Source organism: Myxocyprinus asiaticus, chromosome 8 (assembly GCF_019703515.2).
Source record: "Myxocyprinus asiaticus isolate MX2 ecotype Aquarium Trade chromosome 8, UBuf_Myxa_2, whole genome shotgun sequence".
In the NCBI taxonomy this organism is placed as follows: Eukaryota; Metazoa; Chordata; class Actinopteri; order Cypriniformes; family Catostomidae; genus Myxocyprinus; species Myxocyprinus asiaticus.
This window is the reverse complement of record NC_059351.1, coordinates 18,494,225-18,513,396: the sequence shown is the minus strand read 5'-3', so window position 1 is coordinate 18,513,396 and position 19,172 is coordinate 18,494,225. Positions and strand designations below refer to the sequence as shown.

The window sequence follows — 19,172 nt, the reverse complement described above, 5'->3', positions numbered from 1 at the left end:
GTTAACCTATTAATGTCAATGTGACTAGTTTAATGAACTTCGGTGTATTTTATCATGTTGCTGTTGCTGCCATTTTATAAAAGCAATAAGCAACATGAGGCAGTGCGGTGATTTAACAAACACCCCATAATCATGGTAAAAATCAATGTGACACACGGCTTTGAGTGGTTTGCACGATTTACGCCAACTCTTGGATCAGAAAATGTATAGGGTGAATCATCTTAAGTTATACCTGGGTTTGGCTTTGTTTGTCCAAACAAAGGGCTATTTTGAAGGACCAGACACAAACACTGCCTCTAATGATAGGTTCTAATTAAGAATGAATTTATAGGTAATTAGTCCGGTCAGTCATGGATATAAAAGGAAAAACAACAGCCACTGTAGTTAGCGATGACCTTGTTGGAAAGTCTTATTTGTGTTGGACTAAATGACACCACTGAAGCACTTTGGTGAAAAAATAAAATATCAAGAGAAAAGACTCAACATTTTCAAATGCAATTTTGCCAAAGAAGGTTAATATAATCTATTATTGTAACCATAGTTTCCTCAAAAATTACTACAGTAACAAAAACACCCTTACAAAAAAGTACTGTAACAGTACCATGGTACAGTAATGTTATTAAAGAGTAATACCATGGTGCTTTGATATAGAGGTCCACCGATATATCGGTGTTGATAACCGATAGTTCCAAAAGTCAGCTGAAATTAATGCAGATAGCTTTTTTCCCCACATGATCTACTATTGATGAATTACTGCTTAAATTTGTTATATGACTATGTTTATAGATTATCGGAAGAGTGCACGTTTTGTTTCCCTGGCTTAACTGTTGTGTGAGCAGCTTGGAGCACATACATTTCAAAATAGTAGTCCTGGCGTGTTTCAGACTTCTTTATAGATAAAAGTCCCATTTTATGCACTGAATCTTAATTTACTGTGGTAACTATTTCGATTTTGGTTGCACAATTAAGTGCATTTGGGATTTTATTCAATTTGGACACTTTAAGCCTCTATTTGTGTGCCCGTCTCAGTAAGGAAAGACTATGAAAATTTTCTTAGGAAAAAAAAAACTAATTCAATAAGCATCAGCCGATTAATCGGTTATCGGCTTTTTTACTACTTTAGTTATCGCATCAGCAAAATTCAATATATAAACCAATTGTATTGAATGATTACCACACTCAATCTTAAATAATATCATGGTATCGCAACAGAACATATCCAAAACTACCTAATACCATAATTTTCTGTAATTGTAAAGTCAAGACACTGGTAGGAAACATTAATATGAGAAGGGTAGTGTTTTGTTTTGTTTTTTCATACTGAATAGATCTAATAGAGTTCCAGTGTTTGTTTTGGAGAGCACAGCTGACCACTGTAAAGCCTGGATTTCACAACATTCCTATAATAACATGCTTGTCATAGTTCACAGGGTCACACAAGCATCTATTCAAACATCTCTTGGCCTGAGTTCAAGCAAAGAGAGAGTGTGTGTGTGTGTGTATGCATTTGTCTTTAAAGGGTCTGGGTGTGTCACACACACACACACACACACACACACACACACACACACACACACACACACACAAACGTTGCCGGGCAGAACAGCTGCTCTGCAGTGTTTTGCCCCAGGGGCAGTAAAGTATCATGTATCCTCCATCATGCCAGTGCCTGGCTGCAGTGCCAGAAATCAACAGCAACATCACGTGTGACTGAATACATGCATTACTGTACACATCTCACATTGAGGTTGTCTGCTATGAAAAGTTCTGCCTTGTTGCTTGTAATCGAGTGTTAAATTGTGATGGATTGAAATAATCAAGAGTCCTGTGGCATTTAAACACACACACACACACACACACTGTGCACCTGTCTGCATGCGACAAGACGCTGCAGCTGCTACAGTCCTGACAGTCACATTTACAACAGAGCTTTTGTCTTCGCCCTGGCAAAGTGCTGACCACTTATTTTTCTCTCACACACACACTGAGCTCTGACAAGTCAGAGTAAAACAAGCTAACACATGCAGAAGGCTTCAGACTCAAGCATGAGTCCTCTGAGGGTTTAAACTCCAGCAGATGTAGAAACATGCTCTCATATCACACCAAATATTTGTTCAAAAATCATGGCTACGTGTGATCAGACTGACTGTTGTACAAATATAAAAAATACTCAACACGTTAAATACAAAATAAACCAAACTTTAATACACATTCCTGGTCTTACTATTTTGACCAATACATCCGCGTACATTAAATGTTTGTCTTTGTAGCCTTTCATCAAAAAGTAGTGACTTGCTCCACCTCTGAAACAACTTTCCTTTTAGGATGATATCAAGGCCACACAGGCTATTGGACAATGTTAAGCAAAAGCCAAATAGCAATTTAAGCTTTGTTTTAGTAAACTCACATTCAGCTCCATTCTGCTTTGAAACACCAACTGTTAAAGTTCCAATCAATTCCCCATGAATAAAATCAAGTCCCGCCGAGATTTTCTCTTTCAATATCTTGTTGCACTCAAAAATATATCACATTATAGAAGATATTGGGTTTCGATTGCTGTTTCATGTTGGCTTTAACATCTGGCAATTTAAACATTTTCTTGACAGTAACGCCTTTGGAGTATGGAGGACCAGAGTATTTACAATGAAAAATTTAAATCAATAATAATATCAATAGTTAAATGTACCAATTTAATTTTAAATGATTAAATAAACCAATAATTAAAACATTTATTTTGTCTTCCATGATTAAGAAAAAAAAAAACTCAGGCTTTAAATTGTCCATTAGGTGTCATTTGGAAATTCTGCCTAATATTATTAAAAGCGACTTTTGGAAATAGTACATTTTAATTAAGTTAAAAAAAAAAATTAAATGAGTTCAATTAAGTGCTTTTTTTTTTTTTTTTTTTTTTTAAGTGGATATTATTAAATGTTAAATATGTCCAATTTTCATGGATGAAATAAATGGGAACTTTTTAATTATTGTTTCATTTCATGTGCCTGTTGTGGTCCTCTGTCACTTAAGATGTGCACAAAAACGGGTCATTGACAAATTAGGTTGCCAGAGGTGATACAAATGAAAACTGTGTCCAATTTTGTTTCAAATTAAATAATTTTTTGCATTTTCTACAAAAAATAAAATAAAAATAAATTTTAAAAAATTATGACTAAATATTTTGTGGTGTAAAGGAGTCCTCTCTATTTTGGTTTTTATGTCAACATAAAATGTCTACCTAAACGTTGGTTACACCACATGACATTGATTTGGTGGATAAAGTTTTTCCAAGAATTAATTCTATTTTAAAACAATTGTTTCATTGCTTTTTTTTTTTTTTTTTTTAGAAATATTAATAAAAGATTATTCTGCACTACTTACGCAACATTTATTTTTTCAAAAACTTCAGCTTTTAATGAGATTTTCATATTTTTTTACTATCTCTGGACAGTTACATCACATGACATTTTTTACATAAGCTACACAATGTAAGATTTTTTTTGTTAAAAATGAAAAAAATTTCATTAATGATCAAGTACATCAACAATCTGTCCTCCAAGCCATGTTTTTGCCTTACCACGATTCACTATGGCAAGCCTAGAATTATTTTGGAGCTGTCGGGACGGATTTGGTAGAAAATTGCATACTACTGTCAGTCATCTGTGCATTACGTCATGTTTGTAAATAAAGAGAAGGTCCGGAGCTACTACAGCACATGTATATGTGCAGTGGTAGTTTGAAGCTGACAGGTTGTAGCCACAATAAATAAGCAGCATTAACCATGGATCGTTCCAAATTTGAGTAAGGACAATGGGAATTATTATTATTTTTTTTTTACTTTATGCTGGTAATAATGCCAATCTCTAAACCAGTTACCTTAGTCTATTTGCCTGCTAGCCAAGTTATAAAAGTTTGCGCCGTTTGACTATCTGATATAACTAGCAATCGTTATCTAATGTCAGCATTGCCTAACTTTAGTAACGTTATTTATTTTGAAACAATTGTTTTCAATATGTCAAAACAAGAGAGGAAGAAATGCTACTTACCTGCTAATAAGACATATTTTTCAGATATCCAGCTTTTTCTTCCTTTCGTTATTTATTTTTTGAGGGGAGGGGGCGAGTTTTGTAGTAGTGACATTCGCTCTGACAAGTTCATTACCTGTAACCATGGTTACACCGGTTCTCCTCAAACCATCACATTCATCAGTGCAGAAGAGCACAGCCTAAGCCCAGCACACAAACAAAACAGTGCTCTTCTGCAAGTAACTTGCAGTGCTATGCTTCAACAGCTAGAGGGCCAAAAGTTACATAGTGTAACTATAATGCCCCTAAAAAAAAAATAAAAAAAAATACCAAAATGACTTAAAACTCTGAAATTGAAAATATAATATATTTATTCAAGTAACTGAATTTGTGTGAATTGCATTTTTATGTATTTTTGAATAGTTTAATAGACCTGGACAATAAAAAAAAAAAAGAGCATCACCACACTGACCAAAATACTAAAGATGTATTTTCCACATGTTGCAAACACATTTATTCAACAATATAATACAGATACTGAAAGCTGTGGGAATAGATTACTGCTTAGGTGGAGGGGGTGTGGCTTCAGATGTGAGAGTCACTGTCTTGATTGAGGGAATCTCTACCTGCGACAAGAGAAAATATATAAATATAATAAAATAGAGGCAGCACAAGATTTGATAGTCTTACATACACAACTTAAAAATACTTAATTGCAAACCATTATTGTCTATTAAAGAATTTAGAATATTTTCCCTAAAAAACGCAAGTTCTCGTGCACATGCAAACCAATGTGCACAATCTTTTCTCATAGCGCTAGGATGCACAGATGTCAAAATTTTCACTGATAAATGACTTCAGTTTTGGGTCGTATGCCATCAGAAGACTTTAAATTTTGCACACGAGTCGCATGGACTGCTTACACTATATGGCCAAAAGTTTGTGGACACCCCCTTCTAATTAACTAATTTGGTTACTCCATTAAATCCAGTAAAGACTAATTTTAATATTTCTTTATGTAATGGCTTGGGCTTTGTGTGCTTCCAAATTTGTGGCAACTGTTTGGGGATAGCCCTTTTCTGTTCCAGCATGACAATGCCCCTGTGAACAAAGTGAGGTTCATAAAGAAATGGTTTACTGTGTCTGGTGTGGAAGAAATTGACTGGCCTTCACAAAGCCCAGACTTGAACCCCACTGATCACTTTTGGGGTGAACTGGAACAGCAACTGTAAGTCAGGCCCCATCAACCAACATCAGTTCCTGACCTCACTGATAGCCTTGTGTCTAAATGAGAGCATATCCCTGCAGCCATGTTACTACATACAGTATAGTGGAAAGCCTTCCCAAAAGAGTGGAAGCTGTTATTACAGCAAAGGGGGAAACGGATGTCTAAGGTTTTTAAATCAAATGTTCATCAAGCACATATGGTGTCCACAAACTTCTGGCAATATAGTGTACGATACTTTCGGGTCTTTTTTTTTTTTTTGGCTTTAAAGTGAGGAAATATCTGTCACTGCCATTGTATTGAGAAAAAAAACAAAAACAAACGGCTCTGGATATTCATTTAACGGTTTCATTTTGTGTTGCGCATCAAATAGAATGTCTGGATTTGGGACAACATGAGAGTGAGTAAATTATCCCTTTAATTGGTATTAAACCTGGTCATTCCTTTAGCCTGTTAAACTGCAATATTTCTTACTAGTTTCTCTGCTCTTTTGCGTAGTTTTCTCCACACTGTATGATGAGCCTAAAAAAAGAAACAAATAAAACACACACAGACTTGTACAGTTTTGGAAACATACTTGGAATCAAGAGAATGCATACTCGGGGTTACTGCAGAGTTTATAAAAATCAAATTTAAGACTTAAGACCTTTTTCAAGAACTGAACAAAATTAATACCATATCCCCATACCAAAACAAACCAACACAATCTCAAAATAAATCATGTATCACAGACTCTTAAACAGTCAGGGGCACACATTCAACATGGCCTTAACTTTACTTATCAGTAAAACAGGGTAGGCTATAGGGTTGCTCCGATACCAAAATTTTGGCTTCAGTACGAGACCAGGCCTGGTACCTCGGTATCTATACTAACTCGATACTTAGGCAACAAAAAAATATATAATTTTTTTGGTAAAAAACAAAAATGCACAACAGACCTTTACAGTATTAATGAAAACAATCTGATTACCTGAGGCAAAAGGCTGCCATGGCTGAATCACAACATAATGATATTCTGTACACTTGCTCATGTGATATTGCTTACAGATAATAATACTAATAATATAACCATTTAATATTATATTATTGTTATTATGAATATTATTGTGACTGCTTTGAATATTACACTTTTATACAGTAGTAATATTTTTCTGTCATGTCTTCAATTTCACGCAATCAGTTGAATAGAGTTTTCATTTCAGCGAGACTTTTATTTTGAAAGATATTTGAAGTTCTTCCTGTATGTGACGGGTTTGTTTGTTATATCAAGCTTCACGCAACTCACGAGCTGAAATCTCTGAGCTGCAATAGAGAAAGTTCATTTGAGAGTTCACAGCTGTGTATAGACTCAACACACTGATCTGTGGCTCTGCAGATGGATACTATTGGACACACTGCATGAAAATCAAGCATTAGTAGTGTGTGTTGCGTTTTTGTGTGTGTGTGAAGGAGATGATAGGGCAGAGAGGTGCCTCTTATACTGTGGCGCGCAGCGCATGTGACTATATTATTTCATTAAATGACATCCTTCTGCTGTTTAATGATAACACTTGGCCATATAGAGGCTTTTTTATTATTATTTTCAAATGGTCTTTGATTTCATCTCAAAACTCTAACATTACATTATGCTAATGGCAGCATACTTTAATCTGGTACCGAAATTAACAACATGATATCGTACCATTTAAATTGTTTTGGTATCACAGTATTTCATTAGTACCGTTATATCGCGCAACCCTAATAGGCTATATGCAAGCTAAAAATACTCAGTCAAGACATGTTTTCCACATACTGTATATATCACATTCAAATTGGTTTATGTATCATTATATAAATAAATACAAATTAGAGGTTGACCGATATTGGATTGTGCTGATTCGATAATGTGTTGAAAGGCAGTTAGTCTGACAATATTTTTAAAAAATTGGTAGCCTATATTAAATGCTCGAAGCATTTCCTTCCTGTGATGGGGAGGGCCAGACAGAGGCTACAAGAGTCCATATTGAATTAAACTCCAGATGCACTTTATATGGGGGGGGGGGAGATTTTAAAAGACACATTAACTTTGAAATACACCGGGGACTCTTATTTTGGAATGTTTGCACTTCACTGCTTCCAGCTGCTCATTAAAAAAATTAAGGGATATAAAAGGTGAAATCCTACAATAATCTACAACATATTACAATATAAACAATTAAACATTAACACTGTCATATTTCATCAACACTACATCATCAACAGTTGATCATTAGTGATCGCTTGTCATAAATTTGTGAACTGCTCTGCAACAGCAGCAAACACTCACAAGCCCGTGTGCTTGGAGAAAATACAAAAGTGCCATGTTTTCAATCTGAAGGATGCAGCGCATGCATTTAATTAAATCATATTCTTTTGAAGTTTGGTAATCACATTAGGTCATATCATGATTCCTGTCTTTCTGCCCCCAAATTTAAGACCTCTTTAAATAAAAATTAAGACTTTTGTTGTATAATTTAAGATTTAAGATTTTTGATCTTAAATTTCAGAAAACTGAATTTAAGACATTTTAAGATTTTTTTGAAGGATCCGTGGGAACCCTGATAGTAACCACAATATACTACACTAGCAGCTAGGAATATTATTAATCTTAAAACCAAAAATACGACAGATTGTACTGTCCACAGTTCTACATTTGCTATTACAGTAATTAAGAGCAATAATTTAATTGGCCCAGTGTCACTGCACAAAAATGGCTTTATATCCACTGCAAACATGGCATGTACATACAGTGAGGTTGACAGGAAGTGACAGGCCCTGAGCTCTGCGCTGGATGCCCTGCTCTTGCTCTCCTAACGTATGGACAGCTGTGACCTCATATTGCGAGCACAGACCTGTCCGGCCAATCAGAGGAGCCTCACTCAACATCACATGATCTCCACACCTGACAAACACAGAGAGAGGACGATGTAAAGGGCGTGTTTGGATCAGTGGTGTGTAGGTCTGTACATGATAAGTTCAGATGCGTGTTCACCTGTACAACAACACTGTTCCGCTGCAAGCAGCTCTTTCTTCCACTTCCTCCTGTTTAAACCTGCACACACACAATGATGAGAGAGACATAAACACACAAATTCTCATCAGAAATGTGAGATGGTTTCTGCAGTACCTGCTGTGAGAGAAGATCTCCAGCGCTACAGACGCTGAAACCTCCAACGGTTCCCACGGCAAGTCTTTCTGGATGAGCTGTAAAGCGTCACGTGTCAAACTGCGCAGATTCTCCTGCAGCACATACACAGAACGAACAACATTCACTTACACACAACAAAATACAACCACACTTACAATGTAATCACACAGAGCCAGACGTCTGACTATTGGTGTAAAGTGTGATCCACTTTTCAGCTAATTCTGGCCAACATAGTGCACACTTATGCAGGAAGAGACTGACATGAAAGTGAGCACTCAGATTTGTGAATGAACTTCATGAATTCAGTTATGAAACTGAATTTCATAAAAAAAAAAAATTAATGATTAATGCACGTTAACAGTTCAGCTATGCATATGATGCAGTAATTGGTTATTTTTGTAATTTAGTTTGATTAAAAAAAAAAAAAAAGCCTACTGAATAAGTAAAATAAATACATAATTTGTGGTTTATTTATTGGTGTTTTTTCCAATGCTGCCCATTTCCTGTGTGCTTAAAGCACTTTGTAAACCCTATTTAGAACTTCACTGTAGACCTAATGTTGCGCAGCACTTTAGCAAATAAATGCATGAACAAACAGACAGCCCCCTCTTTTAATATTGCATATGAGCACTTAAAGGCCTATTCACACCAAGACCGAAGATTTCGGTGCAAATGGGATAGGAACAATGGGTTCTCATGCCGCCATTCACACCGGGTTCGACAAATAGTCCGCCGACAATATGAAGATTTTTTTACGGAGTCAAGGAGCAGCTGACAGGACTCGAAGGAAAGGTTGCAAGGAAAGGGACAGTTTTAGAGATGTGAAGTCACAGACAACAGAGTGGCTGCAGTTTCTTTGCCGGTTCTACGGTATATACAGTATGTGATTGATTTTAATGTCTTTTTTTGTTTATGATCAACAACTGACAGTAAAGAACATAAGAGATATACAAAGACATCATAAAGCAAGTGTGTGCGTTATGAATAGCCAAACATTGTGGCTATTTCACAACATTTTAAAGTTATGTTCTGTTTTAACAAATTCTGTGGAGTATATAAATCGACAAATACAGTTAGAAAACGCACCGCATCTGTTAAATACAGAGGTGGTGGTGTGTACACGTCCTGCAAACCCCCAATCCCCCTCCTCCCCCAAAAAAACCTAATCAGATCTGCACAAATAGCATAAATGACCTATTTTGGATTAAAAACGGCAAGCTTCGCCGAAAGGCGACTAGTTTACAGGTATGGTTATGTTGTTGTGGAGGCAGTCAGATGCAAATGTCTACCACAGTGTAACATCACAATGTGGGGGAAGTAGAGAACGGGTCATTTTGGCAGCTTGGTTTCAACAAATGCTCTTCGAAGTGAGGCAGTTTTGAGTTCTGAAAATTACAGTATGTTTTTATAGTACAATGAACTCTTACATGTCAAAATATCAAGGAAACTTTTATTCCTCATGTCATGACCCCTTTACTGTACAGTGCATTCATAAAGTATTCAGTCCCCTTCATTTTTTTTCACATTTTATGTTGCAGCCTTATGCTAAAATGCTTTATTATTGTTATTTTTTCATCAATCTACACTCTATACCCCATAATGACAATGCATAACTAGATTTTTGATAACTTTGAACATTTATTAAAAAGAAAAAACTGAAATAAATCACTTTGACATACGAATTCAGACCCTTAAATCACTACTTAAAGCACCTTTGGCAGCGATTACAGCCTCAAGTATTTTTGGGTATGATGCAACAAGCTTTACACACCTGGATTTGGGGATTTTCTGCCATTCTTCTCTGCATATCCTCTCAAGCTCGGTCAGGTTGGGACCATCAGTGGACACTGGACAGCCATTCAGGTCTCTCCAGCTCAGGCTTGGCCACTCAAGGACATTCACACAGTTGTCCCTAAGCCACTCTTGCGTTGTCTTGGCTGTGTGCTTAGGGTCATTGTCCTGTTGGAAGGTGAACCTTCGGCCCAGTTCGAGCGCTCAACCAGGTTTTCATTAAGGGTCTCTCTGTATTTTGCTGCATTCAGCTTTCCTTCAACCCTGACCAGTCCCACCATACCTGCCGCTGAAAAACACCCCCACATCGTGATGCTACCACCACCATGCTTCACTGTTGGGATGGTATTGCGCAGGTGATGAGCAGTTCCTGGTTTCCTCCAGGCATGATGCTTGGAATTGAAGCCAAACAGTTCAATCTTCATTTCATCAAACCAGACAATCTTGTTTCTCACAGTGTGAGAGTCCTTTAGGTGCTTTTTTGAAAATTCCAAGCGGGCTTTCATGGGTCTTGCACTGAGGAGAGGCTTCCGTCTGGCCACTCTGCCATACAGCCCAGATCGGTGAAGTGTTGCAGTGATGGTTGTCCAAGTTTCTCCCATCTCCACACATGATCTCTGGAGCTCAATCAGAGTGACCATCGGGTTCTTGGTCACCTTTCTTACAAAGGCCCTTCTCCCCCGATTGCTTAGTTTGGCCGGGCGGCCAGCTTTAGGAAAAGTCCTGGTTGTTCCAAACTTCTTCCATTTAAGAATTATAGAGGCCGCTGTGCTCTTGGGAACCTTCAATGCAGCCAAAAAATGTTTGTAGCCTTCCCCAGATCTGTGCCTCGACACAATCCTGTCTCAGATCTCTGCAGGCAATTCCTTTGATCTCATGGCTTGGTTTTTGTTCTGATAGGCATTTTCAGCTGCGAGACCTTACATAGAAAAGTGTGTGCCTTTCCAAATCATGTCCAATCACTTGAATTTGCCACAGGTGGACTCTAATCAAAGTGCAGAAACATCTCAAAGATGATCCAGAGAAATGGGACGCACCTGAGCTAAATTTCAAGTGTCATAGCAAAGGGTTTGAATACTTATGTCAATGTGATATTTCAGTTTTTCTTTTTAATACATTTGCAAAGTTATCAAAAATCTGGTTTTCGCTTTGTCAGTTTGGGGTATGGAGTGTAGATTGATGTGGAAAAAAAAAATAATAATTTAAAGCATTTTAGCATAAGGCTGCAACATAAAATGTGAAGAAAAAAAATGAAGGGGTCTGAATACATTCTGAATGCACTGTAAAATTTTTCACGTATATTGTGATGGTTGAATGTAAAAAGTCACAATTTAGAGATTTAAGTTTAAATTATGCTGTGTAAATGTAGCCGATTCTCTTAATTGAACTGACTTGAGATTTAGAAAAGTGCAGAAAACCTCTGACTCTATATTCACTCAAAACCGTGAAATAAAGTCGCAATCAAAATTATTCAACCCCCATACCAGCAATACATTGATGTGAATTAAAACACATCAACTAAAACCTCAGTAAACAGTCAAAGTAAGTTTTTAATACACATTTGAGTGATTGAGAACAAAGATTTCAGTTTACCCAAATTTTTAAATAAAAAATAACTACTTCTCTCCACAAATGTCATGTCAAAAATATTCAACCCCCAAAGTCAATCATTTGTGGCGCATCCTTTATCCTTAATAACAGCAAATAAATGTTTCAGGTAAGTGTTTTCAGGCTTCGAACACCTCTCTATTAGAATGTTTACACATTTCTCTTGAGCAAAAGCTTCCAGCTCATTGACATTCTTTGGTTTCTGTGCTGCCACTGCTTCCTTGAAATCCCAACAAAGGTCTGGAATGAGATTTTAATGATGGACTGAAAGGGCCATTTAAGGGGGCCTGGGTAGCTCAGTGGAAAATGTGCTGGCTACCACCCCTGCAGTTCGCTAGCTCGCTAGTTCGCATCCCAGGGCGTGCTGAGTGACTCCAGCCAGGTCCTCCAAGCAACCAAATTGAGCCGGTTGCTAGGGAGGGTAGAGTCACAAGGGGTAACCTCCTCGTGGTTGCTATAACGTGGGGCGTTCTAGGTGGGGCGCGTGGTGAGTTTAGCGTGGTTGCCGCTGTGGATACCGTGAAGCCTCCACACACGCTATGTCTCCGTGGCAACGCACTCAACAAGCCAAGTGATAAGATGCATGGGTTGACGGTCTCAGACGTGGAGGCAACTGGGATTCGTCCTCCGCCACCCGGACTGAGGCGAATCACTACGTGACCACGAGGACTTAAAAGCACATTGGGAATTGGGCATTCCAAAAAAAAAAAAAAAAAAAAAGGGCCATTTAAGGACATTCCACGACCTATCCCTGAACCAGATTTTGGACAACTTGGATGTATCCTTGGTGTTATTGTCTTGAAAGTCCAGTGATCACCGAGCTTCAATTTACACACCGAAGGCATCACATTTTTCATGCCAAAATGGCCTGATACCTGAAAGAATCCATGGTGTCAGTCACATAGTCAGGATAGCCGTTTCCTGCAGCCACAAAACACCCCCATAACAGGACTGACCGATCTCCATGTTTGACTGTGGGGATAGTGTCGTTCTTCTCATCACCTTGTCATCTTACTCCAGACATACTGCTGACCCATGGGTCTAAAACTCATTTTCAGTTTAGTGTCATACATCTATAAAACCTTCTTCCAGGACTCCACAGGTCTTTCATAATTACTTCTTGAATATTCAGTCAACTGGAGTCAACATTTCCCTTGGTGAAATTTTGCTTTCTTCCACACCCCAAGAAGGTTGCTGTTGTACCATATTTGAAAAATGTATAAATAGTGCTGCCAACTTTGTCTACTGGAAATTGAAGTGCCTTGGAAATGTACTTTTAGCTATGACCTTTCTTGTGTAATGAAATAATCTCCTCTATTAGCTTTTGAAACAGCGTATTTTTAATTGCATTCTTTGAATAGAAATACATTTTTGCTTACAACGCTAAACTTACATTTTAAAACTCAAGTGCCATTGCAGATTGATGACTTCATTTTGTTTTAAAAGAATTACTTATGTAGCCTTACATATTTAAGAAACGGCTACATGCAACAGGGGTTGAATAATTATGACATGGCTGTATTTAAAAAAAATCCTGCTATTTAGAAATATTAGGTTATATATTCACACTATGACTTTGAATGTGTCACTCAACTGAAATAGATGTAAAGTTTAAAAATTCTGGGTCACTAGAAAAGCTTACCTTTGTAAATCCTTACTGTCTTGGGGGGGTTGAATAATTTCGATTGCAACTGTAGATGTCAACGGTATGAAACCCATTTGTTTTAAAACCGAGGTATATCATGAAACCGTAAAACCATTAAAGCTCTATATGCCGATATGATTTTTGTTTTCACAGACACAACTCAGAAAACAAAGTAGCACATACAGTTCTGCTCATGGATATCTAACTAACTTTATACAAAGACTCTAAATATCTAACCAGCTGAGTTCTGACCTCTGTGGGAGTCCAGGAGTCTAATCGAGGGTCCAGAACCAAATCACAACAAAACGCACCAGCAGTCACTGAAAACACACAGGAAAGACTGTATTTGAACATCTCTTAGAGAACACATGTAATACTGTCCTGTGTTCAGATTCTGCTTAGTGAACAGGAATTTTCATGGGTGCACGTTACCTGGTATTTCTGGAATCTTCAGGATTTCTACACTGTACTCGTCTTTAAACGCTCCATCGAGCACCTGACCGAGAAGAGCCGCACAGGAACGCCAATATGCCTGACACACAAAAACAAAAGATCCTTTTTAATTTTTACACCAATTATAAATTACACATTAAGCATTCTGAATGGTTTAAATTGAGGTGGTATCTTTTTCAGATAAAAAAAAAAAAAAAAAAAAAAATTTACAAAATTACAAACAAACACATGAATACCTATCAGCACACACAATCACCTGATTGGCTATCTGAGGGTCTTTATCTTTGAAGGTGAGGAATGTGAGGTCACAGGAGCGGGTCAAGGGTCGGTGCATGTGCCACAGCTCACCATCAACAAGAGCAATAGCAGAACTCTTCACGTGCCACTCTGACAGATCTGACAGAAACACAAAAGAAAACAGCATATTAACTGCTGAAATGCATTGTCAAATAAAGGAGTGTTTCATTCACTTCTAACACTTCTTTACCTGAGAAGTTTCTTTGTCAATCCGATGAGTTGAAATAAAGTGATGTGAAACAGGTGAGGCAATTGTGTTACAGTATATAAGGAGCCACCAATAAAAGCCTAGACCTTCAAGAGCAAGGATGGGTTGAGGCTCTGCAATTTGCCAGCAGATGTATCAGCAAATAATCCAGCACTTCGAGAACAATGTTCCCAAAAGACAAACTGGAAGGATTTTGGGCATTTCACCCTCTACAATGAACAATATAGATAGCAGATTCAATGAATCAGATCAGATCTTGGTGTGTCAAGGACAAGACCGAAAACCACTTCTGAAAGTGCGTGATCTGATTCCTCAGACGTCACTGTCTTAGAAACCATCATTTGTCTGTAATGAATATCATGACATGCGCTCTGGAATACTTCAGTAAACCTTTGTCAGTCAACACCATTCACCACTGCATCCAAAGATTCAAGTTAAGGCTTTACTATGCAAAGCAGAAGCCATATATCAACACTGTCCAGAACTGCCGTTGAGGTTTGTGGTTCGACGAGTCCACATTTCATATAGTTTTTAGAAAAAAGGCAGCTGTGTTATCAGGGCCAAAGAAGAAAGGGACCATCCAAGCTTTATCAGCGTCAGGTCCAAAAGCCAAAGGCTGTCATGGTTTCGGGGTGTGTCAGTCTTGCACATCTTTATGCATTAATTGTGCCCTCACAGATACATACACATTTTTTTAAGCAACATATGCTGCCATCTAGACACCATCTTTTCCAGGGCCTGGTGTAAATAAATAGTTACCGCTGATATTATCAAGATGGCATACACGGTCCTTAACTTTCCACACACTCAAGACGATGACACTCAAATCAACAAAATTCAAGGTGCACTCAGTCATTGTTTTCCACATTACAAAATTTTACTAAATGAAATGAACAGTAATTTTGAAATATACTGCATGTATAAAATCAATCACTCACATGAGATAGACATTTTATTAACCTTATAAAAAGTTGTTGTTTGTTTGTCTGTCCATCTATGTCTCTTCTTTTTGGAGGAGGTTTGGCACAGGGATTAACAAGGAAAATTAAAAATGTCACTTCATGTCAAAAATGTTGCAGACCCCTGCTGTACACCCTGCTGAAAAGACCAACTAAAACCAGCCTAAGCTGAAAAAAAGAAAAAGATTATATATTATACACACTGGTGGCCAAAAGTTTGTAATGATGTACAGATTTTGATCTTATGGAAAGAAACTGGTACTTTTATTCACCAAAGGGGCCTTCAACTGATCACAATGTATAGTCAGGACATTAAGAAGTTCTGAACATTTTTTTCAAATAGTAATAGTAATTTTTCACATTATTAATCTACTTCAAAGAGTTCTTATCAAAAAACCCTCCACGTGCAGCAATGACAGCTTTGCAAATCCTTGGCATTCTAGCTGTCAGTTTGTCCAGATACTCGTGACATTTCACCCCACGCTTCCTGTAGCACTTGCCATAGATGTGGCTATCTTATCGGGCACTTCTCACGCATCTTACAGTCTAGCTGATCCCACAACAGCTCAATGGGGTCAAGATCCATAACACTCTTTTCCAATTATCTGTTGTCCAGTGTCTGTGTTTCTTTGCCCACAAACCTTTTCTTTTTGTTTTTCTGTTTCAAAAGTGGCTTTTTCATGCAATTCTTCCCATAAGGCCTGCACCCCTGAGTCTTCTCTTTACTGTTGTACATGAAACTGGTGTTGAGTGTGTAGAATTCAATGAAGCTGTCAGCTGAGGACATGTGAGGCGTCTATTTCTCCAACTAGAAACTCTGATGTACTTATCCTCTTGTTTAGTTGTACATCTGGCCTTCCACATCTCTTTCTGTCCTTGTTAGAGCCAGTTGTCCGTTGTCTTGAAGACCGTAGTGTACACCTTTGTATGAAATCTTCAGTTTTTTGGCAATTTCAAGCATTGTATAGCCTTCATTCCTCAAAACAATGATTGATTGACAAGTTTCTAGAGAAAGCAGTTTCTTTTTTTGCCATTTTTGACCTAATATTGACCTTAAGACATGCCAGTCTATTGCATACAGTGGCAAATCAAAACCAAACACAAAGACAATGTTAAGCTTCATTTAACAAACCAAATAGCTTTCGGCAGTGTTTGATATAATGGCAAGTGATTTGCTAGTACCAAATTAGCCATTTAGCATGATTACTCAAGGATAAGGTGTTGGAGTGATGGCTGCTGGAAATGGAGCCTGTCTAGATTTGAATAAAAATGACTTTTTTAAATAGTGATTTTTTACATCAGTAATGTCCTGACTATACTTTGCGATCAGTTGAATGCCACTTTGCTGAATTAAAGTACCAATTTCTTTCCATAAGAGCAAAATCTGTACATTATTTCAAACTTTTGGCCACCAGTGTATATATATTTGAAAACTGTATTTTGTGTTTACTCAGGTTGCATTTGTTTTATTATATCTCGTTTGAAGATCTAAAACAATTTAGTATGAAAAATACAAGAAATCATTAAGGGGGCAAATACTTTTTCACAGCTCTGTATGTGTAATGTATGTTATGGGGCTTTTCCACTGCACAGTACAGCTCGACTCTGCTCGCTTTTTGGGGGTTTTCCACTGTGAATAGTACCTGGTACTTCGTCAAAACCCTGCAGATCACTGATTGGTCAGAGAGAAATCGCCACTATCAGCATCACTGGATTTGCGACATGGGACATCAACCCACTAGTTTTAATGTTAGCAACAGCGATAGCAATATCATTTGTTCACACGACTTTCAAATTGTAAAAAGAAATGGTTGTGCGCAAAACCATGCCGTGGTCAATAAACGAGGTGCAGACGTTCCTCTCGTTAGCGACAAACGAAATGACGCAAAATGAAAAAGTCTTTCAGGAAGTGTCACAGCTGTTGGCCGCACACAGCTACCACCAGACCTACCAACAGTGTATACTTAAACTTAAGTGACTACAGAACCATCAAGGACCACAACAGCAGGAGTGGTTCAAACAGAAGAAAGTGGAAGTTGTTCGATCAAATGGACGCTATCTATGGCAATAGACCGGCGAGCAATGGGAGGGAGAGTGCCCTGGACTCGGCCACAGCATTGTTGGAGTCCACGATGGAGGATGGTACATTTTGTTACGTTAACTCTATATTCTGCTTGAAAGCTTCACTTTATTTAGTTGACCAGTTACTGGAAAGCTTGCTTCTAAAACAACCAAGCCAATTTAACTGTTACATTTGTGTAAAATCACCATACAACAACTGCTTTATGCAGCACAATGAGCTAGTAGTTAAGCTAGCGGTCGTGTTATTGTTTATGGTCAGTAATGTTTGTGTCGCGTTTAAGATTATGTCACGGCAGTAGAGGCGGCACAACTATGACGATCAGCCTATTATCCCACCCATGTTGAGGTGGCACTAAACTGCAGTGGAAAAGCAAGCTCAGAAAAGTAAAGCGAGCAGAGTCGAGGCGAACCGTAACGTGCAGTGGAAAAGTGCCATTAGTGTGTACTGATGGTCACTCACGGCGTGCACAGCTGTAGGGAGAAGACACGCCTCTGTTCATGACGAGGAGCGTCCCCTGTAGTCCGGGCCCCTGCAGTGACACCTCGATCTTTTCTGTGCGTGGATACAGTGATCGCTGACGTGACTGCTCTTTAGAGAACAGAGCACTGCGATAACTGTGCAGTTCTGCAGACGAGAGACGAGCAGCTGCTGCGCTGGACATCAGACCTGCAACACAACAGACAGTCAGTTAACATCTGTGTATTAAATGATGACAGTTCACAGCTTTAACCATATGTGAGCAGGGCATTCTGTGCATCACCTTAAATATTATCGATTAATAACAATATGCTTAAAAATGAATGAATGAATGAAAAAGCATTCCTTGCTGCATGTGTAACTTTGCCAATAAACATTCTCCATTCACTTACAAAATAAGCAATGTGGCATTTTCATGGTACTTATTGGTTAGTGTTTTAACCTGCATATCTTAACATTTCTTACAATAATTTGCAAATGTATCTGGTTAAAAAAAATAATAATAATTAAAAAAAATAAATTATAATTGTGTCTAAATTCCATACACATACATGTAAATTTACTAGAAGAAAACGCAACTTTATGATGTTACTGAGCAAAGGCAGTCCAACGGCAGTATTAAAGACTCTTAGAATAAACAAAATAAATAAATAAAATAAAAAAAACAATCAACACTCAATTAAATATGTAGCTGTACTAAGTATTTATTTGATTTATGCATGTACTTTATATTGCCTATTGTCTTATTCTGAAGACAATATTGTGTTGTGAGCGTCTGAAGGTCAGTAGTTTGATTATTTATGACAGTCAAATAAACTTACGCCGCTGAATCATCTGACACACTATCCGACACGACATGATGACTTACACACAGATCCCGCGGTGATGTTATCTGTTAAATATGAACTACGGAGAACGAAATAGTAACCGAAAAAACCATGAACCTGCTAACAGGTCAGCGCCACGATTTCACAGTTTCCGGTTACAGCGCGTGCAGCGGTAATAGCATTCCGTGTAATGAACGGGTTTCTTCTTCTTTTTATTGGCCCATCGCAACTTAACATTGCATTACCGCCACCTGCTGTTAGCATGGACCAGAAACTCTAATCTCTTCTCAACCACCTCCCACTCTCCCAGACCTATCGGAGCCAGGGCTTCAGCCAGCTCTGCGTGTTCAGCTCCTCTGGCCTCCCCATCTTGCTCATCAGTCCGAAGGAGGGAGATGTGGAAACGATAATAAT

General features: G+C 38.0%; 1 protein-coding gene across 2 annotated transcripts; it reads right to left on the bottom strand.

Moving 5' to 3' along the window:
* Positions 1–4,372: 4,372 nt before the first annotated feature.
* mrpl39 (mitochondrial ribosomal protein L39) lies at positions 4,373–18,925 on the bottom strand. 2 transcript variants are annotated; one of them, XM_051705366.1, is made up of 10 exons: positions 18,753–18,925; positions 17,914–18,120; positions 14,164–14,303; positions 13,887–13,986; positions 13,707–13,774; positions 8,390–8,502; positions 8,255–8,314; positions 8,011–8,164; positions 5,719–5,766; positions 4,373–4,645 (listed from the first exon to the last, which is right to left on the bottom strand). In XM_051705366.1, exons 1-10 carry the CDS (start codon positions 18,787–18,789, stop codon positions 4,577–4,579), a joined length of 996 nt encoding a protein of 331 aa, XP_051561326.1. In that variant the 5' UTR covers positions 18,790–18,925; the 3' UTR covers positions 4,373–4,576. The 2 variants fall into 2 exon arrangements, with proteins under 2 accessions (XP_051561326.1, XP_051561327.1); XM_051705367.1 differs by having other exon boundaries at positions 18,800–18,912.
* Between the last annotated feature and the right edge of the window lie 247 nt (positions 18,926–19,172).